Raw genomic sequence first — 12,137 nt, forward strand, 5'->3', positions numbered from 1 at the left:
CGCACTGAGTGGCGCGTTCATGCATCCAGCAGCAGACTGACGGGGTCGGAAACTACAGGACCTGCAACGACAAAAAAAAAACGCTGCAAAGCTCGTATTATTAAGTCGTGAAGACAGTATTTATACATTTCATACAACACATAAAGAACGTGTACGATGATGAACGGACAAATGAACGGTTTCCATAACTCCCTCATTGAGGAGGACTGCTTCTTGTTCACCTCAGAGTCGGTCGGAGAAGGACATCCTGGTAAGACACGCACCATACGGTGCAAAATAAAACAACACTGGCTTCATGCGTTTGCTATCTCATTTCTAGTGGACAATGGGTACAACGGCAAACAAATATTACAAGCAAAACAAAAGACTGAGGTGAACATTGCCACCTAAATGTTTTATAGGCGGGTAGTAGGCTAGTAGGTCGGCCAGCAGATTTGTGAAAGCTAACCCCTGCTAGCCAGTGTTGCCAGGTCTGCTTATTATACGCGACTTCGGGCTTGTTTTTCTGTAAAGTTACTTGTAAATATTGGTGGTTGAGGTTTATTTGGGGCTTGTTTCTAAAGTGTAGGTGCTTAATGTGGGCTTTTTTTTCTGGGGTTGTTTAAACCAGTGACTCTCAAACATTTTCATGTCATAAGACTCCCAGTCCCAAATGAATGTATTTGTCCACAATCTGAAAATACGGTGTGCCAAGGACCCCATACAACATTTGTCATTACAATGTTCAAGAAATATTTCACTTTTTCCCCAAGATTTTTTTGAAAATAGTAGATCAAGTTAGACGCTCAAGGCGTCCTGTAGATGGGATATTATAGAATAGCCGATGTTTTATGCGCTTTCTGCTTGTTTTCGTAGACCTGGTTGCTTGTTTCTCTCGCAACACCTGGCAACACTGCTGCTAGCTAATCGTAGCTAAATGGGATAATCCTGCCGCGTGGTTCACGTGAGCCCCAGAGAGCAGAGTAGTCCCCTCAACTACCACATGTTGTTTCTAAACAATGGATGCATCTTGAACGGTTTCGTTTTTCGTCGAGTTAACACCGTTTAGTAATAATGGAGTCTCATTTGGCATTGCGGTTAGAGCGACAAGGATGAGCATGTATCGATATACACGCAGGGGACGCTCGCTTATGTCACTGTTAAATGTCCAAATCGACGATGTAGTGTTCACGTTCCAGGCTCGGGTTTGATGTTATTACTCCCGGCCGGCACGTGCGCCCGGACCCGACCTGCTGAAATGGCGACGGACTGAGGAGGAAGGAAGGCCTCCTCCAGCCACTCCCACTGCGAACATGTGCGGATCAGTGTTGCCATATTTTGAGAGAAATGAGCAACCAGGTCTTTGAAAACAAGCCCAAAAGAAGCGTCAACATGAGCACTCTAAACGTATACATTGGCTATTTGAAAAAGGCAGATCTACAGCGCAAATAATGGAAAAAGGTTAAAAATGTTTGAATACTTTTTTTGAAACTGCACAAAAATCCGTAACTACCAATATTTACAAGCAACTTTACTACAGAAAAACAAGCCCAAAGTGGCTTATAATAAGCAGACATGGCAACATTGGTGCGGATGGCGCTAAACAACATCCCCTGACTTTTCTGCGAATGCATAAGAAGCGTCATCATTGACAGCGATTAGTTGCTGTGTACGACCATGTTATAGTGTTTGCACGGTTTCTAACTACACTGGTTGTTGTTTACAGACAAGATTTGTGATCAGATCAGTGACGCGGTACTTGATGCCCACCTCAAGCAAGATCCTGATGCCAAAGTTGCGTGTGGTAAGGAAAATGTTGCTCCTTGTTGTATTCTACTGCAATGGTTCTCGGGGTCCTTTATTTTCAAGGACCCCGAGTTTGGTATGCAGATTAGGCCAAGTGTACTAATGGACCTTTAAGGGTGCATTGGGTTTGGGTGCACTCTGAGTTAAAGGGTCCATTTGTTTGTTTTCTAAATATCAATAATTTACCTGGGGACTCCCTGGAACCCCCTCAAGGACCCCTGGGGTCCCAGGTACAAAGATCACATATCGGATGATGGAAAGCTTGTTAGCTCATATGTTTGTTTAGACTGGAAACCAGACGAGTCTGTCTTGACATGCAAGGTAAATGTTTGTTCACACATTTTGTGGTTAACTGTTTCTCCCCCTTGAACGTTTGTAGAGACAGTTGCCAAGACTGGAATGATCCTCCTGGCAGGTGAGGTGACATCACGTGCCACAGTGGACTATCAGAAGGTTGTTCGTGATACAATCCGCCACATCGGATATGACGACTCTTCCAAAGGTGTGGTACTTTTGGTGCACTTTTAATTAATGTGCACTTCCCTGAATTGTTTTATTTTGAACCAAGCAGATTTTTAGTAATTTTTGTTTTATTTTAGGTTTTGACTACAAGACATGCAATGTTCTTGTGGCTCTGGAGCAGCAATCTCCTGATATTGCCCAGGGTGTTCATATAGATCGCAACGAGGAGGACATTGGGGCAGGGGACCAGGTCAGTAGTGGGTTGACCACTTAAGCCGTATTTCATACAGTCATGCAGTGGGACTTGCCGATTTACAAGGTCATGTTGCGACGCATGCAACACCTTGTGAGCTTGTGGAGGCATGGAGGGGCTATCATTCTTTTTTTTATATGTGCATTTTTCCCCCTGTAATCATATTACCAAAATGGGGAGGGCAGAGTGAAAGTGGTTAAAATCTGATGCAAGTTTACTGACTGTGATTGGTGGAGTTTGAGGATGTGCAGCCACGGTGATCCAACAGTTTCTCTCTTTTGCAGGGCCTGATGTTTGGCTATGCCACTGATGAGACTGTGGAATGTATGCCTCTCACTATTGTCCTTGCCCACAAGCTGAATGCCAAGATGGCAGAACTGCGCCGCAATGGCACTCTGCCATGGCTCCGTCCAGACTCAAAGACCCAGGTGTGTGTGTGAGGTGTTTTTCCCCCTGTAATGGTACAAACTATTTTTTTCCCCCTCCTTAATTTAATTAATGGTTTAAAACTATGTGCAATCATTCATCCCTGTATTTTTACATTCTATGCAGGTGACTGTTCAGTACCGCCAGGACCGTGGTGCCATGCTTCCAGTGCGTTGTCATACCATTGTTGTCTCCGTACAGCACGACGAAGACATATGCTTGGACGAGATGAGAGATGCCCTAAAGGAGAAGGTCGTGAAGGCGGTTGTTCCATGCATCTACCTGGATGATGATACAATCTACCATCTGCAGCCAAGCGGACGCTTTGTGATCGGAGGGCCCCAGGTACACCTTTATGGCTTCAGTGTTTTTATAGCCACTTATGATATGATTAAAACGCATCCTTGTCAGACACTGAAAAATTGTTATTCCTTTCATTACAGGGAGATGCTGGCCTGACGGGGCGTAAGATCATTGTTGACACTTATGGAGGTTGGGGTGCTCACGGGGGTGGCGCCTTCTCTGGGAAGGACTACACTAAAGTAGATCGGTCTGCTGCATATGCTGCTCGCTGGGTGGCTAAGTCCCTGGTGAAGGCTGAGCTGTGTAAGAGAGTGTTGGTTCAGGTGAGGGATTATTTACAGACTTGAGCTTTGCCTCTTGGAGTAAAATTCTGTGGCAAACTTCTCGGTGTATGACAAATATGCACATCTGCTATATTAGGTATCCTATGCCATTGGAGTTGCCCATCCGCTCTCCATTTCCATCTTCCACTATGGGACTTCCAACAAGAGTGAGAGAGAGTTGCTTGACATTGTAAAGAGGAACTTTGATCTCCGCCCTGGGGTTATTGTCAGGTAATGTATATCCTCTGAGCTTCTCACTGAATCAGAAACTCCTGGCTCATTCTTTCTTATGCTTTACAGTCTTGCCATTTTGCTTTAGCTGCTGCAGCCATGTTTCAAATACTTTATCCCTTTCCTTGTATTTCAGTTTGAACTGCATAATGACTGTAATGCCGTCTTGTGCAACTCCTGGTGCTTTTTGGCTTGTGTATTATTCAAGCTTTGTATTGCTCTGCTGCTATAGAGGTATATGGGCTGGTGTTGAAGGGAATATTGAATCAAAAGGGTTCTGTGTCTTTGATTAACAGGCAGAGTCAGTTATTTGCAGTACGACCACATTGAAAGTTTCAGAGCTCTAGCACAGAGGAAGAATGTACTATAGGACGGATAAAAACATGGGTGAAACAAGTAAACTTAACAATAAATGAAACTGAATTAATGCATACATGCAGTAGGACAGGTGTAGTGCATGTGAGTGACTATAAAGACATATAAGGTACCCAGCATGTTTAAGCTTTCTAGCTCACATTCAAATAGACTGCCTTTTTTAAATGGGACCAGTGTGCTTTCCATCTGCAAGCCGCAGTCCCCACTGCTCAAGGATGAGTTGGGTTGACATGGTATTGGTAAGTGTCAAAGCTTCATGAGTCTCCCTCTCTTTATCAGCTGGTCTTATAAACCTCTTTGATTATGGTTTTCTTTTGTGGCTCTTGACACTCCCCACTGGCTGATTTGAGCATTCTGCCTTTGTGAGTATTGATACGTCTAAGTTCACTTAAGATGACTGCTGCTAAATGTGCTGATTATGTATTCCAGGGAGCTGGATCTGAAGAAGCCCATGTATCAGAGGACTGCAGCCTACGGCCACTTTGGCCGGGACTCCTTCCCATGGGAGGTGCCCAAAAAACTTAAATACTAAACCTGTTAAGCTTTCCCCCCAGGCTTGTTGGTGTATACTACAGAGAAGCCTTCAAGATCCCGGGGGTGAAACGCACTTAACCTCTCTCATAATGGCATAAGTTAAACCCTCATCTATCCCTTTCTCTCTCCACCTCCCTTCCTGTCTTGTCACTCTTTTCCTGTTTGTAGAGTCGTACTAGATTCAAGGACACATGTTTCAGAATTTTTACGTTAAAAGACCATTAAGATGGAATTCCACATAAATCGCCATACGATTTCCCTTCTCTCTCTCTCCCAGTGATAGACTGCAGTTTGCACCCTGGGCATTCCACATTCTGGGTCAATATCAGAAGAATTGTGTTCCAGTGTGCTGGTGTTAGCATAGGGTTAATCACAGTGCCCCTCTTAATTTACTGGTGCTATTGGTAGGGAATCTACAGGGCATCACCATCTGCAAGGCCTCTTCCTAGTTAAGCGATGCAGCTTTTCAGTAGTTAGTTTTCTCGAAACATTCCCCCATGTCAGTCTGGTACAGTTGTTCCCAAACTTCACTTCTCTTTTTATTTTATTAATCTGAGCTTTATTCTCATGTCTTTTTGTGGAGGATGCTAGAATGGCACAATTAGAGGGCCAAGGGTTGATGCTTTTCTTTCCAGAAAAATGCTATGCATTGCGGGCTGGGGAGCGATCCAAAATCTGAGAGTGGAAGGCCTCACATGCCCCAACAGATCTTTGCTGTTTTCTGACGTAATACAGAAAAGTCAGAGGCTGCTGTGTCACTGCTCGGATCTGGAGGGGTATTGGTTATACTTGATTGTTGGGGGACAATTTGGATTGTCTTATAATTGAAATTCAATTTTAGTGTCTCACTTGTATCTTTTAATTGATGGAATTCACAGATACTCCTTAGGAATATTGATGGGCAGGTGTAGCTACAGAGAAACCTGGTTCCATCCTTATCCTGAAGGAGTGTTTTGCATTCCACTATGTTCTTATTGGCTGAACAGAAATCTAAAATGACACTATTTATTTGTTCTCTGAAACTTGGCGTGGATACAGAGAAGCTGAGGATTCAGATGGCAGCTTTTTAAACACATGGTTTCCTTACTTGATGACCATTACTTTTCAGTGTTTCTCTTGTGGTTCCAAAGTGTCCTACAGAAAAGCTTTGGTGTGCCTCCACAAGGAATTGTCACTGTCTAATGTGAAATATTTTGCAGTTTTGGAATGGGTATTTGTTTGAGGGGGGGGGGGGTGAATTAGAAGTCCCTGTACATGTCTTGTACTGTTCTGGCCTTCACCTGTCCTCGTGAATTGAATGGCGACGTTTGGCTGGTGTTGTACAGAGAAACCAGCCTTGTTTACATGGCCATCCTGTGTGTTGGATAGGGTTTCAAGATTTGGCTTTGTTCCCCTTTACCACTCGGGAGTCGGGAGGTCGTCCTGTTTGCTACGGTGAGCGTAAGAGTGCCTTTTCTATTTCCTCTTTTCCCCACCCTTGAGCTGAACCACTTTCCCCCCTCCTATCAACATGCGTCCAATTTCCAGAGAGTAGCTTGTACTGTATTATGCTTCGTGTCTAGGGATTGGATACATTTTTCCTCATGTTCTGACTATATTGGTTCTAATAAATGGCTACTTTCCTGCTAAACACACTTTGTCATTGTCTTTATAGTAATTGCTTTTATGTGTAATGACATGTAATATGAGTCTAATGTAATAGTTTTTTGGGGTATATTGCTGTGTTGGTTTTAAGTGATATGACTTTAAATCAATCAAACTTTTTCCTCGATTACAATAGTAAAGAATTGTTAATAGAAAGTGAAAATGGCAGATGTTAACAATGCGACGCAATGTGTGGTTGTAGATCGGCCATTTCACTATTTTTCTTTTATGCCACCATTAAAATTAAGTGTTATACAGGGTTATGTGGTTAAACTTTGTTGATTATCGTAAATGTTTTAGACTTCATTTCGATTTGTTGATATATGATGGATAGAAAAATTATTTGTGCCCATAATTGTAAAGACAGAAATGGCACACTCTGGAATCAAATGTTTATTTCTAAAATATTTGGGGAAATTGAATGTGGGGACTGGGTAGATGGGACACAGTCTATTAGAATGTGGGAGAAGTTTAGATTCACCGATAAGTGTTCGCAATACAATTGCATCATCAGGGAATACAGCATGGTGACACCAAAATGCCAGCAATGTAATTTATGCTCACAAAAACATGAGGCAGCGCCATGCTCAGTTTTATGAACTGTTTGTCCTCATTTGCGCCAATTTGATGTTGTGATTGTAATTCCTTGAGATCAGGTCTACTCTACAGCAGGGGTTCCCAGACTTTTTAGCTCGAGATCCAATAGAGATGGATCTGAGAAAAAAATAAGGATATATGTACTCGCAACCCATTAAAAATGGACCTGCGACCCACAAATGGTTCCCGACCCAGTGTTTGGGAAACACTGCTGTACAGGATATGACGCAAAGATTTTCACCAATTTAGTTAGAACAGCAGCCTTAATTTCAGCGTACATATTTCATTTACAGCAGCCAAGTCTGTAGAGAAAACCGACATACCTGGATAAATTCCAAATTAAAGCACTATCCCTGGTTGTTTTGGTATTTTGATACAATACTTTTTTTAATTAAACAACATACATGGTAAAACGCATGGTGAGCTTGTAGAGTGTCTATTTAAAATGGACGAAATATAAAATGGGTCTTAAGTGATTGAGCCCTAATGTAACATAACTAAAGCTGGCAAATAATTGTAATGGATTAAAAAAGAACATTTGCGTCTGAGATGATGTAGAGTAAAGTATAAAAGAAATGGAAATACTCAAGTCAAGTACCTAAAATTGTGCTCAAGTTCAGTAGAGTAAATGCACACTTTATGAAAAGATCACAGGGGGTGAACTAGCCACCAGGCAAACATTTTGTACTTATGTGAAGAGGCTAATGATGAACTACATAACAAGTTATTACAGAAACATGAAATTGTTTCGGGGAGGATCAATTTAAAAACTGCCACTGATTGTCAGTAGAATGTCTTTTGGCTCCTGTGTCACAAGTTGATACTCCTCAAATTTCAAATGTTACAACTACATAATATTTGTCCCTGTGAAAGGAAGCAAGGAAATTGAAAAAACCTTTTCTGTCAGTGTTGTCCCAAGTTGCGGAGACTAACAAGCTTGACATCTTATTACATACAGTTCCTAAACCATATTTGTTCATGTTAATATTTTAGTTAGATTAGTTATATTTTAATATGCCCAATGTGCAATTTGTTTTACAGACTAGTACAGTGGTGAAAGTAACTACTTACTAAAACAAATTGCGCTTTGGGCACATTAAAATGTACCTAACCTAACTCAAATATTAACATGAACAAATAATATATGTTACAGTTACAGTTCCTAAACCATATTATGGTTTAGGAACTGTGTGTAATAGAAAAGATGTCAAGCTTGTTTAGTCACCGCACCTTGGGAAAAGACAGAAAACGTTTAGTTTGATTTAATTTCCCTGCTTCCTTTCACAGGGACAGTTTTGTAGTTGTATCATTGAGCCAAAAGACTTTCTACTGACAATCAGCGGCAGTTTTTGTATCACATGTAAGCTACTGTATTGCTGACATAGTTACAAATTGCTATTATAAACAAAGTTGAAAATGTATTTTCCCAGAAATAATTTCATGTTTCACTGTAATACCTTGTTATGTAGTTAATCATTATTAGCCTCTTCACAAACGTCCAAAATGTTTGCCTGGTGGCTGGTGCACCCCCTGTGACCTTTTCATATGGTTCTATAGCTTTATTTCACAACCTGTCTGAAACTCTGTTTTCAGAATAACAACCAAATCCAGTTTCTAGGACATGTACTGTATATTCGGAATAATCCTGTGAATTTGATAATTTGTTGGCTGTTTGTTAATTTGCTACAGAACTCTCAGCAGCTTTGTACAATAATGAATGGAACTTGTGTTCCATGAGCTCATTGTATTATACATATGTAGATAGAGTTTCACTGGACTGAAATAATCCCTGTGTGCTTGCTTTTTAATACTGGCACTCTAACATGGAGCTAAGTAAAGAAACATGCCAAGCATGTTGAGAGCCCCTTTGTCCCAGGCAGTCCAAAAAACTTGATCCTCTACACTGGTTTCTGTGGTTACGTGATTTTATCTGGAAATTGTATCTCTCTCTTTGTGCCATAGTCACCCAACTGGGGAGTTCCACATATGCTGATATGGGGTGGACCGGATGTTTCAGTGTACAAGTCTAATAACTCTTCAGGAACCCTCCCAAACTCATGCAAAGCCTTTTGCTCTGTGGATACAGTATATATCAAGATGACATAACACTTAATTAAGTACAGAGCATCAGGGCACATTGAACGTATATATGTTCTAAGACCTATGGTGGTAAAAGAGCAATGTAAAGGAACCTCGTGAACTCCTTAATGCAGGGGGGTCTTCAACAGGGGGTCCGGGACCCCTAGGGGGTCCTCAGAGTTACTACAGGAGGTCTGCCAAATCTTTGTGTGAAAGGAACTTTTTTATTATTAACCACTTGAACACTAGCATCCCTATTCTGAGGTGGACTATTAGCGATAAATGGCAGACCTGCGAGCTCCCTACACATCGCCTTTAGATCGGCTATTTTTTGAGGTTTGGTGTAGAGGGGGGAAAAAGAGCAGGCCAAGTACAGAACCAACGGTCAAGTTTACTAAGTATTGAGGGTTTAAGAGGTTAAATGTCTGAAAATACACATGAACTAAAAACATTCATTTATACAACACTGATGACAGTGCTGTCAAATAAGTCTATGAAAAAGTGTAATCTGCCACATAACTTTATTCAATATGTAGTGGGGGTCCCTGCTTCATCTCTCTCTCAGCTAAGGGGTCCTTGGCCTAAAAAATATTGAGGACCAGTGCCTTAATGTCTAAATTAATTAATCTGTTACAGAATGAATAAAACTGTCATTTATAACTATAACTAATAATGTGGAGGTGCTCCATTCTTGGAAAGCTTGGCAACCATAATTTTGTAGTAACTGTACATACAGTTACAGTGTATCCAATAATAGAATTTATGTCAAGTAACACCATGATATTCCAAGTTTGTGTGTCACTTGGACAGCAGCAGCTGTCTATTTTCACTACCAAACTGGCTCTGTCAAAATGCTATATTTAACTCTGAATGTTGGGGGCTTCACTTGGGTTACACTGCCACAGCCTTGAAAGGGAAAGCTCATCAGCCCATTCACAGTTGCAACTTCATAGTATTTTACAGTTTATACAATGTATGTAGAGCAAGAGAATTGGGCAAAGTCTCCCAACTTTTGAACACTACATGGCCTGTGTTGGTATCTTTTGGATGAACAGTGCTATTGCCAGTCACATTATCTTTGTACTGTGTGCAGCAGCATATCCTTCACACAACAAAGGTTTAAACTTTAAAGAGAAGAGTACAGATCTTCTGAAGAGGTTGTGGACTGATTGATTGATTGATTGATGTACTTTATTTAGTAAGATATGAGAACAACATTGAAGTACAAATTCACAATACAAGGTCTACTAAACTGGAAGACTCATTAAGCACTGAGCTTGTTTAAGATGAGATCCCCATGCACACAAATCATGATGACATATAAGAGACAGACAGATTTACACACTACTATACAGAACGTCATACAATCAGCTTACAGGTTACTGGTATGAAGAGGGAAAAATATGTACAAGAGAAGAAAAAAAAGGGGGGAGGGGGGGTAGGTTAAGACTTAGACAGGGGCCATTTTCGAAGGTGTATCTTTAGAGCAGTTTTGAAAGTGAGTAGGGTTTTACACTCCTTTACACCTTTTGGTAGGGCATTCCACATTTTTGATGAATAGCATGAGTTCATTCCCTTTGTATCTGGGTTGAACATGATTCGTGGAGCTGCCTCTGGTGTTATGATTGTGGACTTCATTAACGTTTTGGAAGTAAATTTGACAAATACAGGGGGATCCCAATGTTGTGGTGTATCTTGAAGACCAGGCCCATAACAAGTTGCTGTACTCTGCCCTCAACCCTAAGCCATCCAATCCTAGCAAAATGAGCAGGGGTTAGATGGGTTTTGTGATTGAGGCCAAGAAGTAGCCTTACTAGACTCAAAGATCATGTTTATTCCTTTCACCGCTAAAGCACTTCATAGAGCAGAAATGAATTGTCCAAGTGTCAGCTGTGGGTAATGTCACAGCGTGACGGTCAGAATGTGGCTAGTCAGCTGTTGGGATGGGTTGGCTGTTACAGTGTGAAGACAGTATGATAGTTAGTTGGAGAGTGTTATAATTTTAGTTGAAGACTAGTAGTTATAATGAACTTTGTAATGTAATTAGTTTCTTTCAAGTCCCTTTCTCACAGGTAGATGTGAATATAAATACCTGCACTGTTTTTATTTTGACCACAGTGAGTCAAATTCCAAGCAAATGTTGATTTCAGATGTAGTGGAGTAGAAGTATAAAAAATGGAAATACTCAAGTAAAGTACCTAAAATTGTGCTCAAGTACAGTAGAGTAAATGTACTTAGTTAACTTCCCACCACTGTACTACTGTCTGTAAAACAAATTGCGCTTTGGGCACATTAAAATCTACCTAACCTAACTAAAATATTAACATTAACAAATGGTTTAGGAACTGTGTGTAATAGAAAAGATGTCAAGCTTGATAGTCACCGCACCTTGAAAAACACTGACAGAAAAGGTTTAATTTACATTATGTCAATGGCAGAAATATCTATTTCTGAGAGCTCAAGAGTATCTAAATAGGCCTATCTGCAATTTTTGCAGTGAATTCAAGTGTATTAAATAATGCCTTATCATCAGTACTAATGCCATGATGTTGATAAAAGGTACAAAGGATTCTGTCCTGTCTCATCTAAATTATGTTTTAACACCTGTCTCTGAGTTGGCTAATTTTGTTGGGCTAGCATTTAGGGGAAAAAAATAATCTGAGAATAATAATGATTATAATAATAATGAAGGGATAGTTCACCCCCAAAAAAAATTTTTTGTATCGATTAGTCACCCCACGAAGAACCGGCAGCGGTTCCGGTAGGAGACACAAATAATCTCCTCTGTATCTCCTACCAGAACCGCTGCCTGCACGTCCACTGGTCATCAAATTATTGGCTTAGGAATGCGACAAAAACAATTCTCCATGGGGTGACTAATCAATAGAAAAAATAATAATATTGGGGTGAACTATCCCTTTAAAGACAATCATGACCATTTGCAAAATCATTATTTTGTGAAAGACTGTAATGCAATACAATGGAATGTTTGACGCCAAACATTCCAGGATGTTCTTGCTACAAATACATCCACCACTACTGGCCTCTCATTACACTGTCCATAAATTGAAGCTCAAATGACCATAGTACAGTACATATGATAAGGCTAGGCTACACATCTTGCT

The 12,137-nt window shown here is 40.8% G+C and overlaps 1 protein-coding gene across 2 annotated transcripts; it reads left to right on the plus strand.

Moving 5' to 3' along the window:
* mat2ab (methionine adenosyltransferase 2Ab) lies at positions 1-6,326 on the plus strand. 2 transcript variants are annotated; one of them, XM_084054089.1, is made up of 9 exons: positions 1-250; positions 1,706-1,783; positions 2,165-2,287; positions 2,385-2,497; positions 2,785-2,928; positions 3,053-3,271; positions 3,370-3,552; positions 3,650-3,783; positions 4,588-6,326. In XM_084054089.1, the coding sequence occupies exons 1-9, from the start codon at positions 157-159 to the stop codon at positions 4,688-4,690; spliced, it is 1,191 nt and encodes a 396-aa protein (XP_083910215.1). In that variant the 5' UTR covers positions 1-156; the 3' UTR covers positions 4,691-6,326. The 2 variants fall into 2 exon arrangements, with proteins under 2 accessions (XP_083910215.1, XP_083910216.1); XM_084054090.1 differs by having other exon boundaries at positions 3,650-6,326.
* The last annotated feature ends 5,811 nt before the right edge of the window (positions 6,327-12,137 follow it).

This window comes from Gymnoscopelus microlampas, assembly GCF_963454915.1.
Source record: "Gymnoscopelus microlampas genome assembly, chromosome: 4".
Taxonomy (NCBI): domain Eukaryota; kingdom Metazoa; phylum Chordata; class Actinopteri; order Myctophiformes; family Myctophidae; genus Gymnoscopelus; species Gymnoscopelus microlampas.

Coding starts and splice junctions, on each gene's coding strand:
- mat2ab (XM_084054089.1), top strand. CDS start 157: ATGATGAACGGACAAATGAACGGTTTCCATAACTCCCTCATTGAGGAG. Junction 2,288..2,384: donor ATATGACGACTCTTCCAAAG/GTGTGGTACTTT, acceptor GTTTTATTTTAG/GTTTTGACTACAAGACATGC. Junction 3,272..3,369: donor TTGTGATCGGAGGGCCCCAG/GTACACCTTTAT, acceptor CTTTCATTACAG/GGAGATGCTGGCCTGACGGG.